Source organism: Mus caroli, unplaced genomic scaffold (assembly GCF_978045245.1).
Source record: "Mus caroli unplaced genomic scaffold, Mus_caroli_1 scaffold_2, whole genome shotgun sequence".
Taxonomy (NCBI): Eukaryota; Metazoa; Chordata; class Mammalia; order Rodentia; family Muridae; genus Mus; species Mus caroli.
The window spans coordinates 14714208-14733317 of NW_028227257.1; the positions used below are offsets into that span (position 1 = coordinate 14714208).

General features: G+C 47.1%; 1 protein-coding gene and 1 pseudogene across 1 annotated transcript; both read right to left on the reverse strand.

Annotated features, from left to right (window-relative positions):
• Positions 1 to 330: 330 nt before the first annotated feature.
• Positions 331 to 18975, reverse strand: Zswim3 (zinc finger SWIM-type containing 3). Its single transcript, XM_021156494.3, has 2 exons — positions 18618 to 18975; positions 331 to 2704 (listed from the first exon to the last, which is right to left on the reverse strand). Exons 1-2 carry the CDS (start codon positions 18770 to 18772, stop codon positions 769 to 771), a joined length of 2091 nt encoding a protein of 696 aa, XP_021012153.1. The 5' UTR covers positions 18773 to 18975; the 3' UTR covers positions 331 to 768.
• LOC147005734 (signal recognition particle RNA) lies at positions 10967 to 11225 on the reverse strand (annotated as a pseudogene).
• Positions 18976 to 19110: the final 135 nt, after the last annotated feature.

The following is a 19110-nucleotide window of genomic DNA, read 5'->3' on the forward strand; positions in this document are numbered from 1 at the left end:
GGCTAGGCGTCTCTCGAAAATAAAATTAAAAAGTTTAAATTAGGAATTTGCCCACAGCGTCCCAGCAAGTGGCTTGCAGTAAAATCTAGGATTTAGGTCGGTCTTTCCTCCTGGTCCCTGACAGGACAGAATGAACAAGACAACCTACCATCCGTGTTGTAGGACAAGTTGGTAGGAAGAAGGCAGAGTAAGTGGGGCTGCATTATTAACCCTCTGAGTGTCAAGCATCATACCCCATTAGACAACACTCAAGTTTCCTTTAAAATGACAACATTTTGAGGCTGCTAGTCTGGGCTACATGAGGCCCCGTCTCAAAAAACACAAAAGTGAAACAAAACAAAAACCGACTTTATTAGTGTGAATAAAAATACGTAACAGGTATTTTCTAAAGAGCAGCAACAGTTGACAATCAAGGGCTCCCCTCCTCCCCCTCTGTCTCTAGACACAAAGCTCCTTTCCGGGCCCATTTTATTTATCCTAACCTGGGCAAGGGTTTGCCTGTGTAGGCTGGGAAGAAAGGAGCATGGCCTTTCATATGGAGTCACTTTGGCTTTGAACAATGAATGAGGTGTCTACAGAACGCCAAAGGTAGGGCTGAAATGGGGCAGGGTCAAAGGATTGTCACAGTGGAGTCCCTCTCCCCGAGTTTTAAGATCTTCTTAGCCCTTACCTAGGAAGACACTGATAAAAATACTGACCTACAGTCTGACCCACCACTTTGAACTGTCCCAAGGTGGTTCTGAGATGAGGTTGACTAGTACAAACACTTCAATCGTGAACCATGGCTTCAGCAAGAGGGGGGCTGTCTGCTTCCTCTAGCTTTCCCCAGAGGAAAGGGAGGCAGCCCACGTCTCTGAAGTCAACTGGCTGCTGACTGGACTCAGGCAGCTGATAGGGGTCCGCCCAGATGTCCACAATCTTGCGCAGGGTGGAGCAGCGCTCCTCCAGCTCTGGCCCCTCGGTCTGCATCAGCAGGTTTGCCAGCTCCCTGCTTAGGTCCCGAATCATGTGGTTCTGACCTTGCTTTTCAGGCTGATCTGTGTTTGGGATTATCCCACGGTCTTGCAGCTCCCCATTGGGGTCAAGGAGGTGCTGGTATTTCTTCTGCCACCGGCAGCACACCATGGCTTCCCCTACCGGCTGCTGGCTGGTATGCAACAGAGCCAAAATGTGGCGGCATGGCAGATGGTAGCACTGTTGAAAGGAACAGCTGCAGCTACAGCCATCTTTGCTCACCTGGTGTGAGTTCTCTAGCAGCTGAACAGCCACTGAGGAGCCAGCCTCGTCTACCAGGTGGGTGGAATTCTGTACCACCTCCCACTCATTATGACACAACTTGTAGGCTAATTCAGAGCCACTCTGGTGCAAGATGTCTAGCATGCCAGCCTTAGAGGACTGATCCTGGGGCTGTGGCAACTGAGACTGTGCTGAGTCTGCCTTTGTCTCTTCTCCCTCTTCCACATGGAGCCTGGTGTCGCCCCCACCACAAATTTTAAAAGGCTTCTTGGGCCTTGGAGGCGTGCTTGGGAGCCGAGTTCTCCTTAACTTGGGAGCATTTGTGGGCAAGCTCTTCAGACCTTTGGTATTAAAGAAGTCTATGTAATCCACAAAGTGAAGGATGCAGTCCAGCAGAGACCGCTGTTCCCGAAAGAGGCTTGACACCTTGCTGGTGACTATGTCTAGGCTGTCCATGTAGGTGTTACATGCATGCAGGCCCTTCCTCACATGCATGTACCACAGCAGTTCACAGGAGAACCAGTGGGCCTGGAGGAAACTGAAGAGTTCCTCATCTAGTAGGACTTGGGACATCTCACAGAGATTTTTTAGGCTTGCATCAGAAGAGACAAACACAGCTTCCCGCAGAGCTTCTTTCATGAGCCTTTTAAAAGATGCATTTACTGAGCTCTGGTGTAACTTCTTCTCCAAGAGCCGCGTGGTGTGGTAGATAGAGAGGAGGGTGCGGGCAGAGGGGAAGATCTCCTGTAAGATAGCTCGGTGAGGGAACGAAGGGTCCACAAAAACCATCTTGACCTTGGGCCAATCAGAGTTGAATTCTGTAAAGATATTGAGCATCTTGGCCACAGAAGGCGCTGTCTCGGCCTTGAGCACAGCAAAGTGTACCACTCGACTCTCTCTCTCCTTGTTCTCCACCAAGAAAGCATACAGAATATGGCCCTGGCTGTTTTCCACCCGGTGCAGCAAGAGTGTCTCTGGGAAGCGGGCGAACAGGTCACTCATCTTGCTGCTCTGGAAGCTGAGTCGGTCTAGGTCTTGGCTGGTGCCCACACTGAAGGAGGCCATTGAGCCCTCGTCCACGGTAAGGAAATTCTTCATCACTGTTGCTACCTTGGCCATATCACAAGGACTGATGCCCTCCTGTTCGGGATTTGAGGGCTTGTGTATCTTATCGAGGCAAAATGACGGCTCTACTGGGGGCTTCTCTGCTGTATCAAGGTCTTTCCTGATGCTGAGCTGCACCGGCGGGAGTTTGTGTAGACACACTGCCTTCTGAGGTTTGCTAGCAGGGACCCCTCCAGAAGCATCAGGGTCAGCATGAATGTGCTGGGTGTTCAGCTCACTGATAAACAGTCTATCCAGTGTCTCGTTGTACTGCAGCAGCAGATACGCTGGACACCTGTCCACCTTCCGCGTTTTCTTCCTGTTTGACTGCGTCCGAATACAGACAAATTTCACCTGCACATATCTAGGGAAGGTAGAGGCGACAATGAGAAAGGTGCTGGTTGCCCCTCTCGTAAGATAAGACCTGGTAGCCATTTATATTGACCAATACATTTCTTAATAGACCACAAAGCCGTCTAGAATGTGAGGAGAAGAATGTGCAGTGAGCACTTTCGGCTCCCCCCTTCAAGACTGTCCCTATTACAACACCCCTTAGTTTCTTCTACCAGCTTATCTATTTGTTTGTATTTGTGTTGGTTCTTTTTTTCTTTTTTAGCTTGGGGACTGGAATGGAGCTCATGATGTAGTTCCAGCTGGCCTTGAACTTGCCACAGCCTTGCTGGCTCTACCTGCCATGAACTGCGGTTACAAAAGTGAGCTATGCCTGGTCTAAAGGCCCAGTTACTGTGTACTATACCATGTACTATGTACTATGTACTATACCATGTACTATGTACTATGTACTATACCATGTACTATGTACTATACTATTACTATGCACTATGCCTGGTCTAAAGGCCCAGTTACTATGTACTATACCATGTACTATGTACCATGTACTACGTACTATGTACTATACCATGTACTATGTACTATGTACTATACCATGTACTATGTACTATGTACTATGTACTATACTATTACTATGCACTATGCCTGGTCTAAAGGCCCAGTTACTGTGTACTATACCATGTACTATGTACTATACCATGTACTATGTACTATGTACTATGTACTATACTATTACTATGCACTATGCCTGGTCTAAAGGCCCAGTTACTGTCATTCTGTCTGTTGCCATATTTTGCTGCCAACAACCCGCTCTGACGCAGGATGTAAGGGGAAGCTGACACCAGCAGTGGAGGGCTCAGCTAGTCGCTGCTTGCTTAGCCAGTCCTAACTGTGCGATATCTAGTCTGAGCACCGGGGGCCATGGCATGAGGATCTAGGCTCTAGGACGACTCTAGGCCTATGCAGCAAGGCCTTCCCTCAAAAAACCCAAGTCCTTTTCCTTCATTCGGGACACTATTGTCTTAACCTCCACAGCAACATTCTGAGGGCCAGGACTGCCCACTGAGCTCTCAGGGTCCTCTGGGGATAGCATGGGCCTGGGCTTATTTGTAGGAGAGAACATTTCTGATTGTTCCTGTAAGGAGAAATGGCCATGTTCTCAGGTATCTATGTTTTGGTCTGTGATGGAGAGAGTGAACATCTAAGAAAGACTCCTGGGGCTGGTGAGATGGCTCAGTGGGTAAGAGCACCCAACTGCTCTTCCGAAGGTCCGAGGTTCAAATCCCAGCAACCACATGGTGGCTCACAACCATCCGTAATGAGATCTGGCGCCCTCTTCTGGAGTGTCTGAAGACAGCTGCAGTGTACTTACATATAATAAATAAATAAATCTTAGAAATCAAACAAAACAAAACAAAACAAAGACTCCTTCATGTAGCTTCAGCACTCTGGATGGAGAGGGGTAATTCCAAGGGAATAGTCATCAAATTATCTGCTCTCTCTCCCTCTCTCTTATTCCATTCAACTCCTGGGCTTAAGGGTTCTTTCGGGCTGGAAAAATGGCTCAGCGGGTAAGAGCACTGACTGCTCTTCCGAAGGTCCTGAGTACAAATGCCAGCACCCACATGGTGGCTCATAACCACCGATAATGAAATCTGACACCCTCTTCTGGTGTGTCTGAAGACAGCTACAGTGTACTTAAGTATAATAATAAATAAATCTTTAAAAAAAGGGTTCTTCCTTCTCATCAACCTTTATGAATGACTCTAAGATACAGTACTCTCGAATCTGATTTACTGTATTTAATTAAAAGGTCTTACAGACCTGAAGATATCAATACAAGTAGAGGTAAAATGGGGAACACTGCAGGCCAAGTTGAGTCTTTTAAATCCTGGCTGCCACCAGGAAGCCACTTCACCTCTGTGGATAAAGTATGACCATTGTAAAACAGGACAAGCTCATTAGGGTTATCGTAAGACTAAATGAACCACAGCTAAAACATCTAGCCCAGAGCCTGCCTTGGGCTTTTGTTTATGCTAGAGCTAAAGCCAGCTGCTTTTGCAGTTCCCATAACCAGCAACATTTAGTGGGGATGTCTCATGTGCCAAGACTAAGTCATTCCTCACTGTGCTCCTCAGACTTAACACAATGCTGCGCCTTTAGAAGATGCTTATCAGAGATAAAGTGGATGAATGAGTCAAAGGCCACCAGTGGGTGGGATGGGCCACACCCCTGCCTCCTCAGGGAGTGGCCCAGCTGAAACCCCAAGGAGAGGGGAAAAGAACTCTCAGCTTCTAGCTTGACTGGCAGCCTGGGAGCTCCGCCTACTCTTTTCCAAACACTCATCCAGCTGGTCCAGTTCACCCACCCTGTGGGGCAAGTTTAGGAAAACAGGATATGTCAGTCTTATGATAACAGGGTGGAGGGGCCTGGGGCTGAGAACATCTGTGTCTGTTAGGAGCATAGTGCAGAGGTGGCGCCATCTCTAGTTTTGGTCAGGAAGGGCTTGGAGCAGTCCAGGCCCAGCACGTAAGGACCAAAGAATCTTAGTTCCCACCCTTCTCTGCCTTCTTGTGTCTTAGGACAACGCACTGCCCATGGCTTCTGGTGCCCACTATAAAGTGTCTTCTGGCAGTGGCTTATGTTTGTCCCTTTGTTTGAAAGACCCTCCCGCCGGGCGTGGTGGCGCACGCCTTTAATCCCAGCACTTGGGAGGCAGAGGCAGGCGGATTTCTGAGTTCGAGGCCAGCCTGGTCTACAAAGTGAGTTCCAGGACAGCCAGAGCTATACAGAGAAACCCTGTCTCGAAAAACCAAAAAAAAAAAAAAAAAAAAAAAAAGAAAGACCCTCCCATTCTTCATCTCAGAGCACATTCACCGTTCAGGATGCACGGAGCCATCATCTTTTCTAGAAAGCCAGGTCCTACCCTTCCGCTAGCTCAACATCTTAGCCCACCTCTAGTCATCTGATTACATCGATTGCTGTGTATTTAGTGACAGTTTCAGGAAACCATTGCCAATCACAAAGGTTTTTTTTCCCTATTCCTGACTCTACTACCCAGTCAGCTTGGAGTCCTGGGCATTCTTTGAATTCTTCCTTTTCATTCTTCATCCAGATTCCCTCCTTTCTTTGCATCTATTTTTGGGGGTGGGGAACAGGGCCTCACTTCATGGCCACCTTCCTGTCTTTGCCTACTGAGTGCTGGATTCCAGGCACGACGGCCCTGCCCAGCATCTTCCTCCCTTCTTTTCTTTCCCACTGTGCTAGGGATTGAACCTAGGCCTTTGCACAGCGAGGCTGCTATTCTGCCAGTGGCCTGATCCCAGCCTGTACCTACTATGTGCACAACAAGACTTTAGATGCTGCCCCAGTGTCACTCCATGCATGGAAGATCCTGCTAAGTTCACACTAGCAAGAATTCTAGTTTGTCCTCATTTTACTGAGGGAGATGGCTATAAGGGGTATCTATATGGAATATGAGCATCTAGGATTTACTCTGCTAGCCAATACCAGCACATCTCAGGTCTGAACCAAGTTTGCTTGTCTACAGTCTAACTAGTTAGCCATTATTTTGCTCATTTTCTTTCTTTTTTTTTTGTTTTTTTTTTTTCGAGACAGGGTTTCTCTGTGTAGCCCTGGCTGTCCTGGAACTCACTTTGTAGACCAGGCTGGCCTCGAACTCAGAAATCCGCCTGCCTCTGCCTCCCGAGTGCTGGGATTAAAGGCGTGCGCTACCACGCCTGGCGCTCATTTTCTTTAAAAAATATTTGTCTCTGAGTTCCCAATCCTCATCTGACCTTGACCACATTGGTTAGGTTCAAGAACCCCCTTATAGTGCTCTAATCAAGAGCTGGAGATAGCTCATCAAGTAAAGGGCTTTACAAACTAGTCCTCTGGTCCATACACACACATGCCCTACTGCCTACACATACTGTAAGCACACCAACCGAAAGTCTAATGGTGGCATGGAGACTATGCCTGTGGTCCCAGCATTTGGGAAACTGAAGCAGAAAGACTAACACATGTTTGACACCAGCCTGGGCTAGTCTAGACTAGAAAGCAAGACTCTGTCTCAAAAACAAACAAAAATAGCCAGGCAGTGGTGGCGCATGCCTTTCTTTAATCCCAGCATTAGGGAGGCGGAGGCAGGAGAATTTCTGAATTCAAGGCCAGCCTGGTCTAAAGAGTGAGTTCCAGGCCAGCCAGGGCTACACAGAGAAACCCTGTCTCGAAAAACCAAAACCAAAACAAACCAAAACAAAAATAGTCTGGAGCTATACAGGTCAGTGGTAGAGCCCTAGGTTTAAACCCCAATACAACAACAGCAACAAACAAACAAACAAACAACGAGAAACAAAACCAGTTTGTGCTTGTTCTGAAAATATACAGCTGCTTCCCTTATCACTCATCACTGAACAGTGCACTGTAATGGCTGTCTCCACGGTGCACGATGGCGGTTATGTGCAGGGTATATGTAAGTAACATGCCACTTTATATAAGAGGCTTGAGAAGCCAAGGATTTTGATGTGTGAGGGGCATCCCAGAGCCTACCCACCTCCTGACATTGGGGGGGCGCACAATCATAATTTCATCTAATCCAAAGCTGTTGCTTGTCAACGTCTCCCTGCCAAAAAGAGCCAGTTTTATCCATGTTGCTGTTCCTCCCCAACACAGCTATTGCTTAGAGCAGCAACAGTCACTTAAGCCAATTAAGGTAATGTCGTGAAGTCTGGGCAAGGAAACTTGTCCAATTCTGGAGAAAGAGCTACAACAGGAAACCCGGGAAGGGCTGGTCTTTTGGGTGTGACTTCTGCATTTGTGTCCTGTGGGGACCTCAGGGTTGAGGATGTAGAACTGAAGGACGCAAGGAGCCCGGCCAGAGGCCAGAGATACCGTCACATTTGCAGGCCACTCTGAACTACAGAGTAGCAACTCCTAAGCAATCTTAAGTTAGTTGTTAGTTAACTGAGGACTAAAGGATCCAATAAACTGACTGGGTGTAGTAGCACATGACAATTTCCAGCACTCAGGAGGCTGAAGCAGGACGACTGTGAGGAATTCAGGGCCAGTTTGGGTGGGCTATGTAGTACATAAAGAAACAGTCCAATTCCCCTCTCTCAACACACACATAAAACAAAAAAACTATTGTAGAAATATTTTATAGAAATTAATAGAAAAAAGAGCTGAATAAAAGTTTACCTTAAAAATTGAGACTACAAGCTGGGCGGTGGTGGCACACGCCTTTAATCCCAGCACTCAGGAGGCAGAGGCAGGCAGATTTCTGAGTTCGAGGCCAGCCTGGTCTACAGAGTGAAATTCCAGGACAGCCAGAGCTATACAGAGAAACCCTGTCTCGGAAAAAAAAAAAAAATTGAGACTACAGGATAGGGGCTGGGGAGGTGGCTGCAGTGGGTTGCATGAGGCTGCTTCTATTTTAATGCTATTACTGGTTTCTCAAGACTAGGAGAGTGCACCTGCAGACCCAAGTGACACTATGTGACCTTGCCCCAAGTTATTTCTGAAGAGTAAATAAAAATGTTGATGCCCAATAGCTGGATAGAAGAGACATAGTGGGGTTTAGGGTTCCTAGGTTTGGAGGGTCGGAGACAACAGATGAAATACAGTAAGTATTAACCCAGGGTTATCTATAAGAAAGTAGATTCTAACAGCATAGAGGGGCGATATCTGCCCAGGACGGGTGCTGTTTAAGGCTTATTGTAAGTGATAAAAGTTGTGTGTGTTTTTTTAATCCGGGATCTGAATGATCAAAGGTGGTGTAGACACTCCTGGATTGGGATTAGATAAATTCTACAACAGATGGTCAGTAGTTTCCATCAGTTGTTGCTCTTGCAGTTCCTAGCACCTGCAACAATTACTAAGTCCAGTTCCAGGGGATCTGATGCCCTCTCACACAAGCCTTGGAAATTCAAAGCCAAGCAGGACAATACAGCTAGCCATGGGTGGCAGAGATACCTCAAAAGAAGCAGAGCGGGCGAGAGACTTGACACAAACCCAGATACATCTGGAAAGAGGGATTTTTGTCTTTGTGGAGACAGTCTCTCAATGTAGCCCTCCCTGTCCTGGAACTTGCCAAAGAGACCAAGTTGGCCTCAAACTCAGAGATCCACCTGCCTTTGTTTCCTGTATGCTGGGATTAAAGGAGTGAGACACCATACTGGGCAAGGAAGAGAGGCTCTTAACTGACCTCCATAAAATTGGACTTCAGGCAGCAAACTTGGAGTAAATTTTCTTGATTAATGATTGATATGAAAAGGGCTCCATCAACTGTGGGTAGTGCTACCCTGAACAGGTGTTCCTGGATGGTGGAAGAAAGCAGACTGAGCAGGCCCTGAGGAGCAGGCCTCTGCATCAGCTCTGTCCTCCAGGGTTCCCCCTTGACCTCCTGCCCTGACTTAACAACACACTGTGATGACGGTAGAGATGCTGCTATTGGAAAGAAACACTTTCCCCCTCCAGCTGCTTTTGGTCACAGTGTCTTCTCACAGAGACAGAGACGAAGTTAGGGGTAAAGAGTGCCTGATGAGGGCTGCAGTTCAGACCCCAGCACCCATGTATTGCGAATCCTAGCTTAGAGCGACCCAAGGTAGCCTCTGGCTTCAGCACGTGCAGTGGACAGAGGAACCCACACAAAAACATGCTCACACAAATACTTACAAAAACAAGTCTAAACTTCCTAGCATAGAACCTGGAATATGTAATTCCAGACAACTTGTCTGAAAAGGGTAGTTACTGAACTGGAGAGCAATGCACAGAATTGTTGGGAGTGTCTCATGGACTCTAAAGAATATAAACTCCCAAACAGAGGGGCTGGGGCAGGCTCAGTCTGTAAAGTGCACTAAAAAAAAAAAAAAAAAAAAAAAAAAATCACAGACTTTATCACTTGATAGAGTTGTCTTAAAGAAAAATAAAAACAGAAGTCTTGATAGATTTGTGTTACTAGGAAATATGTACTTGGCCTTTGTCCTGCTCTCTGGTCTATATGCCTAAATTGCTTTTAGTTTTCAAAACGTTAAGTGTCTTTATGTAGGCCAATGAACCACTGAAGGCTGGAGGCTACTCACTGGAAAATTCATTACAGGCCAGGGAACTTACAATGTAGCCCAGTTGTCCTCTAACTCACCAGCAACAAACCCCGGCTCTCCTGCTGGGCACCATGGTGGGTGCTTGTCATCCCAGCATTCAAGAAGCAGAGTGAAGAGGGTCCCTCAGGTTCAAGTCCAGCTTGTTCTACATGGAGCTCCAGGCCAGCCACACAGTGAGACTCTGTCTCAAAAGCAAAACCACACAAAACCCAACAAAGTCAAAACAGCCCCAATTACTGTAAAAAGCACAGGAACGAAGGGCAGCCAACCAAGAAAACGCGGCCTCCATATTCTCTCCTTTACCAGCTGCTGCCATGACCTGCAAGAAGGGTTTCTTACAAACCTGGGCTCAAAGAAGTCTTGCCTGCCTGCCTGTCTCTCTGGCTGGCTGTCTGTTTTCGAGACAGGCTTTCGCTGTGTAGCCCTGCTAACCTGGAGCTCTCTATATAGATCAGGGTGGCTTTGAACTCACAGAGCCCTAGTGAGGAGGTAAGGATACGCATCACCACATCCGGCTGAAGTCTCCATTCATAATTCTTTGCCATGTGAACCTGGGGAGCCAGTGAGACGGCTGAGGGTGGGATCCTCATGGTAGAAGGAGAGAAATACACCCAAGAGTTTTCCCTCTTACCGCCACATAAATAGAACACAAAAACAAATTTCCAAAAATGGAAATTTCTAATTGATATCTATTTCAATCTTATTTCATTACGTTATATGTGGATGTTCTGTGTGCATGTATGGCTGTGTGAAACATGTATGCAGTGCCCTGGAGGCCAGAAGAGGCTGGATCCCCTGGAACTGGAGTCAGGGATGGTTGTGAGCCACCACACGGGTGCTGGGAATCAAACCTGGGTCTTTTGCACGGATAACAAGTGTTCTTCTGGGGCTGGAGAGATGGCTCAGTGGTTAAGAGCACCGACTGCTCTTCCGAAGGTCCTGAGTTCAATTCCCAGTTACTACATGATGGCTCACAACCATTGGTAACAAGATCTGACTCCTTCTGGTGTGTCTGAAGACAGCTACGGCGTACTTACATAGAATAAATAAATAAATAATAAAAACAAACCAAACCAAAAAAAGTGTTCTTCCAAAAACAAAAACCACAAAAACAAAACAAAGAAATTCAGGTGGTGGTGGCGCACGCCTTTAATCTCAGCACTCAGGAGGCAGAGGCAGGCGGATTTCTGAGTTTGAGGCCAGCCTGGTTTACAAAGTGAGTTCCAGGACAGCCAGGGCTATACAGAGAAACCCTCTCTCAAAAAACAAACAAACAAACAAACAAACAAAACTTTTTCTGACAGGGTTTCTCTGTATAGCCCTGGCTGTCCTGGAACTCACTTTGTAGACCAGGCTGGCCTTGAACTCAGAAATCCGCCTGCCTCTGCCTCCCGAGTGCTGGGATTAAAGGCGTGCGCCACCACGCCCGGCTTATTTTATATTTCTGATTATTATACAAAATAGTGTATTACAATATGCCATTCAAACATATATAACATTATATGTACCATATTGACTTCATTTATATATGTATTTACTAGTGTTTTTGAGGCTGGGTCTTATACTATAGCCCAGGCTAGCCTGTCACTTGCAGTAATTCCCTGTTAGCCTTCCGAGTGCTGGATTTATAGGAGTGTACACAGTGCTGGATTTATAGGAGTGTACACCACACTTGGTTGATGTGGGACTAGAGACAGAACCCGGAACTCTGTGCATGCTAGGCAAGCATTCTAGTCAACTGGGCTGCATTCCCAGGCTGCCTCTCCCTCTCTTGTTTTTCTTTTCTGTAGTGCTGAGTATTTAACTCAGTCCCTTAAGAGTGCCAGGCAAATGTTCTGCCACCCACAGTTCATAAATGAAACCATCCTGTCCCCTTCTCTTTGTGGTGCTGGTATTAAACAGAGGACCTTGCTCAAAGAAGTTCCTCGCTTTACCACTGAGCCATGGTCCTTGTCTTCTCACATCGCCTTCCTTTTTTTTTTTTTTTTTTGAGACAGGACACGACCTGTAGCCCAGGCTCTTTGAACTCACTATGTTGCTGAGGCTGGTCTCAAACTCATGGCACTATTCTTGTCCTAGCCTCCCAAATGCTGAGTTTATAGTCTGTGCTGCCAGTCCTGCGAGATTCTTTCCTACCTATCACTTTCTATGGTCCACTGTAGTTACAGCTTCAGCAAACAGTCACTGATTCGGGTGCTACATGCATCTTCCTTCTCATCAAACCCTCCCAGTGCTGGGGATCAAAACCAGGGCTTTCCATATGCTCCACAGATAAGCCCCTAACTCTCAGCTGTATTTCCCCAGTCCACCTCCTTTTCCTTTCCCTTTTTTGTTTGTAAGATTTACTTTTAGGACTAGAAAGATGGCTCAGTAGCTCAGCAGTTAAGAGCATTTGCTGCTCTTTCGGAGGACTCAGGTTCAATTCTTAGCATCCACATGGAAGCTCACAACTGAACCTACCAGTGGAATTGACACTCTCTCGTAGCCTCTGTGGGCACTGCCTGCACATGGTACACAGAAATACACTCAGGCAAACACGAATACATATAAAATAAAAATAAATAAAATCTCAAAGAGACTTAAGTAATTGTAGCTTTAGTTATGTGCATGTCTGTATATGTCCATTTGACTGAGTACAGTGCCCTCAGAATTCTGCAAAGGGCATCAGATCCCCTGGGGTTGGACAACAGGCAGTTGTGAGCTGTCTGACAAGGGTGCTGAAAACTACAGTTGAATTTTCTTTCAAGAGCAGCAAGGGCTCCTGTACTGGCTAGTTTTGTGTCAACTTGACACAGCTGGAGTTATCACAGAGAAAGGAGCTTCAGTTGAGGAGATGCCTGTAAGGCATTTTCTCAATTAGTGATCAAGGGGGAAAGGCCCCTTGTGGGTGGGACCATCTCTGGGCTGGTAGTCTTGGGTTCTATAAGAGAGCAGGCTGAGCAAGCCAGGGGAGGCAAGCCAGTAAAGAACATCCCTCCATGGCCTCTGCATCAGCTCCTGCTTTCTGACCTGCTTGAGTTCCAGTCCTGACTTCCTTTGGTGATGAACAGCAGTATGGAAGTGTAAGCCGAATAAACCCTTTCCTCCCCAACTTGCTTCTTGGTCATGATGTTTGTGCAGGAATAGAAACCCTGACTAAGACAGCTCCTAACTGCTGAACCAGCTCCTCATTTCCTAAAGGAGAAAACTTTGCTGTGGAGGTTAGAACTCTTGTCCTAGGTCATGGACAAAGGCTAGTTGATTCCAGATCTGTCAACCTCTAATCCTTATGCCTGCCCTAATCTTTATGCCTGCTGTTCATCTTGAATTCCTAACTTACTGTATGTGTACCTGCCATTGCTATCCATATAATATCTGTATTATTAGTTTCACATAAAAATTTAAAATTATTTTGCATGTATGGGTGCACCGCTGGCATTCCTGGTGCCTATGGAGGTCAGAAGAGGGCTCCAGATGCCCTGGAACTAGAGTTACAGACTGGGCATTGAACCCAAGTCTACTTGAAGAACAGCAAGTGCTCTTAGCTTCTGTGACATGCTCCACCCTCAGATGATGTCCTTTAAATCAACCTGCCACGTTTACTCTGTTTGTAAGGAAGCTCATGTGATATAGGGAAGAAGTTCTTATTAAAATCACCTCTTCACTCAGTGTATGTGGTGGCTTGAATAGGAAGGGCTCCCGCAGACTCATGTGTTTAAATGCTTGGCTATAGGGAGTGGTATTAGGAGGTGTGGCCTTGCTGGAGAAAGTATGTCACCGCAGAGGTGGGCTTTAAGGTCTCACATGCTCAAAGCTAGGCTTACTGTGGCAGTTCTCAGCCTGTTGCCTGAGGCTCAAGATGTAGAATTCTCTGCTCCTTCTCTGCCTGAATGTTACCATGTTTCCTACCATGACAATAATGAGCTAAACCTCTAAACTGTAAGTCAGCCCCAATTAAATGCTCTCCTTTATTAACAGTTGCTATGGTTATGGTGTCTCGTCACAGCAAAGTGACCCTAACTAAGATAGTGTGTATACTTAACTATGGAAACATCTATTATCTCCTAAAAAACATCTCTGCTACCTGTCCTCCAGCTCCTCTGACACAGAGAGCTCTACAGAGAGCCAGGGTGCCATACATAATCCAAATCATTGATTCGAGCCTGGTGTGCAGGCGCATACCTGTAACTCCAGCACTCAGGAGGCAGAGGCAGATGGAGCTCTGCATTTGAGGCCAGCCTGGTCTACAGAGCAAGTTCCAGGGCAGCCAGGGCTACACTGATAGACCCTGTCTCTAAAACAAAGAACATTGAACTGGAGGCTGGTGTGGAAGCAAATGCCTTTGATCCCAGCCCTTGGGAGGTAGAGGCAGGAGGACCCTTCCTCCAAAAAACCGAGGCACTGTTCCAGACAGACAAGGTGACTCATACTGTAATCTCAGGACCTGGAAGGCAGGTAAAATATCACTGCATGTTCAAGGCAGAGAGGCATAAGGGTGAGATCCTGTCCCAAAATCAAACAAAAGAAATTCCTTTTGATTTTTTGAGACAGGGTTTCTCTTTCTGGCTGTCCCTGAACTCAAGAGATCCACCCACCTCTGCCTCCCGAGTGCTGGGAATAAAGGTTAACCAGCAATCCACCTGTCTCTGGGGAGGGTCACAAGGCATACATGAATCCTATGCTAGTCAGTACCGTCTTCAGGGCTTCATAGCCCACAGTGCCCTCATCTTCGTGCCGCCCCCCCCACCCCCGCCCCTTCAGTGCCTGGCCATGGGTAAGTACACGTCTGTTGATGGACTCAGAAGAGATGACTTGGAAAGCTGCTGCAGCTAAAGCAGCCCAGGTGGCAAAGGTGACTCTGGTCTAACACTGCACACGTTAACCACGCCCAGCTGTGACCCTCCCTCCGGCTCTGACTTGTCCCCCTTTCTGTCACTAGTGCTTTGGCTTGCTACTTCTCTCTTCTGTGTCATCGTTACTTCAGTTCTCTCACCTGGCCTCCCTTTGGCATCTTCCCAAGTATCACAATTCAGGCAATGAGGCTTTCAGAGTGGAGCGGATTGGGAGGTAGGGACAGGAGGACGTGTATACATGTGAAGTGCATGTCAGGTCAACACTGGGTATCTTCCTCTGTGACGGGATCCCCGTCTTAGCAGCCTAGCTGGTTTGTAGCAGCTTAATACGTAAACCAGGCTGTCTGAAACTGGGATCTGCCTGCCTCTGCCTCTGGGGTGCTGAGATTAAAGGCATGCATCAGTATGTCCTGCCTTTCTGCCATGTTTTCTGAGACAGGGCTTCTCACTCAACTGAAGCTCACAGATCCAGCTAGGTTAGCCAGCCAGAGAAGAGAACTCTGGGAATCCACCTCCTGTCTCTGCCCACCCGACACTGGGGATGCAGAGCACATGACAGCGCCCAGCCTTTAAGCAGAACTGGGGATTCGAACTCAGTTCCCCGTGCTTGTGTGGCAGACATTTTCTTGCCTGAACAACTTCCCTTGCCCCTATTTATCTTGGGGCTGGAGAGATGGCTCTGCAGTTAAAAACACTTGCTGCTCTTCCAGGGGACCTGACTTCAGTGCCCAGTACACACATGGTGGTCCTCAACTGCCCGTGACTCCACCTCCATCAGATCCAATGTCCTCTTCTGGCCTTCACACATAGACAGAAATATAAATAAAAATGAGTCTTTAAAACTTAAAGATGAGGGAGGAGAGACGACTCCGTAGTTAAGAGCACTGACTGTTCTTCCAGAGGTCCCTAGTTTAATTCCCAGCAACCACATGGTGGCTCACAACCATCTGTAATGGGGTCTGATGCCCTCTTCTGGTGTGTTTGAAGACAGCTACAGTGTACTCATAAACATAAAATAAATAAATCTTGGGGCTGGCAAGATGGCTCAGTGGTTAAGAGCGCCGACTGCTCTTCCAAAGGCCCCAAGTTCAAATTCCAGCAACCACATGGTGGCTCACAACCATCAGTAACGAAATCTGATGCCCTCTTCTGGAGTATCTGAGGACAGCTACAGTGGACTTACATATAATAAATAAATAAATCTTAAAAAAAAAATCTTAAAAAAAACCCCAAAACCAAAAAAACCTTAAAGATGAAAATAAAGGCCTAAATTCATATTTTTTTAGAGTAGTACCCATTTCCCTAAATCATGTTTAACCCTTGACAACTCATTTACTCAACAATCAATGCCTATCACGGACGACTGCCATGCTGGGTGCTAGACAACCTGCTTGTGGGGTAGCTTAGCAAGGTACCACCACAAAGCACGGAGTCCAGGCACCTCAGTCGTGGGAAGGACTTTCTGACAGATTGTAACTGACCTCGCCTCCTGCCAAGCATGGCAGCCCAGTTGCTACAGGACGCCATCCTCTTCACAGATCTGTGTCTTCACTCCCGTGGGTCTGTCTCATTAAGCGCCTGCCACTCACTGCTCAGCCACAGCTCTCCTACTGCTGGCCTCTCTTCATTCACAGGCCCAGGGGAAAGCAGCTATTTCAGTGGGAAGCCTTGTATGCATCTCCAGTATTTGTTACTTCTTTCTTTGTATCTCTCTCTTGGGGGAGAGGGGACAGGGTCTCTCTATGCAGCCCTGGCTGATCTGGAACTCACTATGTAGACAGGCTGGCCTTGAAGTCAGAGAGACCCACCAGCTCTCTAGTGCTGGGATCTCAGGTGTATACCATCATGCCTGATTTTCCTTTGTATAACCCACTTATTTATTTATTTAAAGTACACTGTCACTGTCTTCAGACACACCAGAAGAGGGCATCAGATCTCATTACAGATGGGTAGTTGCTGGGATTTGAACTCAGGAACTCTGGAAGAGCAGTCAGTGCTCTTAACCACTGAGCCATCTCTCCAGCCCTGTATAACTCTTTTATATTTTACCTATTTGGTTTTTGGAGAAGGGTTTCACCCTGTAGTCGAGGCTGCTTTGGAGTTCACTATGTATTGTTGGCTGCCTTCAAGTCCCATCCTTTTGAGTGCTGGGATTATAGGGCAAGAGCTACCACATTCCCCTTTTTGAACATCTCTTTGAAGGCATCTGCCCCTTAGAGGCATGGTTTCCAGATTCCCCCATCATACAGCTGTTCAAATCTCTTACATAACACAGATGCTGTTTGCATATAGCCTCCCATACATTTTCAATCATCTCTAGGTTATACTAACCAACACATGTAAATCCTAGGTAAATAGTTTGGCTGTACTGATAGGGAAAGAAAGACAAAGGAAAATGTCTCAGTCAGACATGGCGGTTCATGTCTGTCATCCCAGCACTTGGGGAGTCTGAGATAAGAGAATCCCCATGGGTTTGGGGCTACTCAGGCTACATAAGGAGGGCTTGTGTAAAAAACAAAACAAAAAGTGTATTTTCAGGAGACGTTTAGTTTCTTTTATAATATTAACTTCTTTCTTTTTTTTTTGAGATAGGAGTCTTTGCTGCCCTGGAACTCATTACTTAGGCCACGCTGACCTTCAACCCACAGGCACAGACCTGCCTCTGCCTTCCAAGTTCTGGGACTTAAAGGCATACACCAAACCTGACAGACATTCAATACGTACGTGTGGGCCTGAGAGTATGTACGTGTGCTGTGTGCTTGCAGGAGCCCTTAAAGGATTCCTAGATCTGGAGTTACAGGTGCTACCAATCCACCATGCGTGAGCCTGAGTCCTCTTCCCCACGAGCTATCAGTCCAGCCCCCCATTTGTTATTTTCATCCATATTAGTTTCTAAGTCCAAGTAACTCCTTAGGGACACTTATTCATCTTTATGTGTACCCAAGAGTGACCCTGGCCTTCAGAATGAAGCCAGAACACAGCCAGGCTCTTTAGTCTGGAAAGTACTGTCCCAAAGAGCTCAATCCCGGACTCAAACTTTGGTATATTTTGACACTCAGTTGGCCTATATGTTGTAACTAAAACTTGAATTGACTTTCAAATTGATTCATATGATTAGATTTCACAGCAAAAGACTGGGCACACAAACCTTCCTTTTCATGAAGGGGCGGGGGCTGCTCCCCATTTCTCTTTCTCTGTCCTGGACCCTGCTCTGTAGATCAGACTGGCGACAAACTCAGAGAGATCTGCCTGCCTCTGCCTCCTGAGTGCTGGGATTAAAGGCTTGCACCACCACCATCCTTTCCCTGTATTTTTTTAAAAACCAAACTGATTTGTCTCCAACTCAGGACCCTCTGGGCCTCAACCTTTTCATATTGGGCTTCTAAACCTCCACCCTTATTCTTTCTTTCAAAGAAAAACTAAAAGCTAAATTTATAGTAGGCTGTTTCACCTGAACCCTAAAAGCCCTGGCGTTTTCATCAGCTTTTAGCCCCTAGAGTCAAATGAATCAGGGAGCTACCACCAATAATTCTGACACACACCCTGCAGAGTAAGGAAGGCACCTAGGGAGTACCACCTTGGATAAGGAAGGTGTTTGAAAAGCGGCTGTATCTGGAGCTCAGGAATCATTTACAAAATCAGTCACCGAAAAGAACCAACCAAACAACTAACCAATGAGCACCATTACTGCTTTGTAAAGAGGAGGCTAATGGAGGAAATTACTAAGGCGTTTGGAGTCACTCCTCAACCAGCCTTGCACTTGAGATAGATGCTCTCAACAAACAAATAAAACAAAAAACAACAAGATGCAGTTACTGCGAATTCCCAGGAAAGCTCGTGAATGAAGGAGTGGGAGCAAGCGCGGCGGGTAGCAAAGGCCACGCCGGTGAGGTTTCCCTCGTTTTTCCGCAGGCACGGGTAACGTGGCTCCTCCATGCACGCCCTCCTCCTCCAGGCAGCCCTCCTCCCCACCCTCCTGCCCCGCCCTTACAGGATATCCTCGCGGAAAGAGGTGCCGTTGTTGAGGTTATGGAAGCGGACGGAGATGCAGTCCCTGACAATGAAGGAGCACCTGGTCTCCTTTTTGTAGGCGCTGAAACACTCCTTGAAGTCCTCGTAGGTCTTAAAGCAGCTGCCTAGCTCCATGGCCGGGGACTGGCGCTCCCAGAACCACGGCAGGGGTCAGAGGTCACTGGGTAACGGCTGGCACGGGCCCAGCTGCGGTCCCGAGTGAGTGGCTTTTGGGAGCTTGGGAGGAGCCCAGAACAGGAGGAGACCGGTAACAGCAACCTGGGGGCGACTTTGCTCAGTGACAGAAGGGAAAAGACGCTCATCCCTTATTATTCATCTCCAAGGCTCCGCCCCCTCGCTGATTCACCCAATCACACGCGGAGCTCCAAAACTGACACAATTATTCTCCAATCTTAAGATAGAGCTAGCCGCGCCCACTCTGAAATTGACAAGCACATCGACCAATCACAATC

Coding starts and splice junctions, on each gene's coding strand:
- Zswim3 (XM_021156494.3), bottom strand. CDS start 18,772: ATGGAGCTAGGCAGCTGCTTTAAGACCTACGAGGACTTCAAGGAGTGT. Junction 2,705..18,617: donor TCTTTCCGCGAGGATATCCT/GTAAGGGCGGGG, acceptor TACCTTCCCTAG/ATATGTGCAGGTGAAATTTG.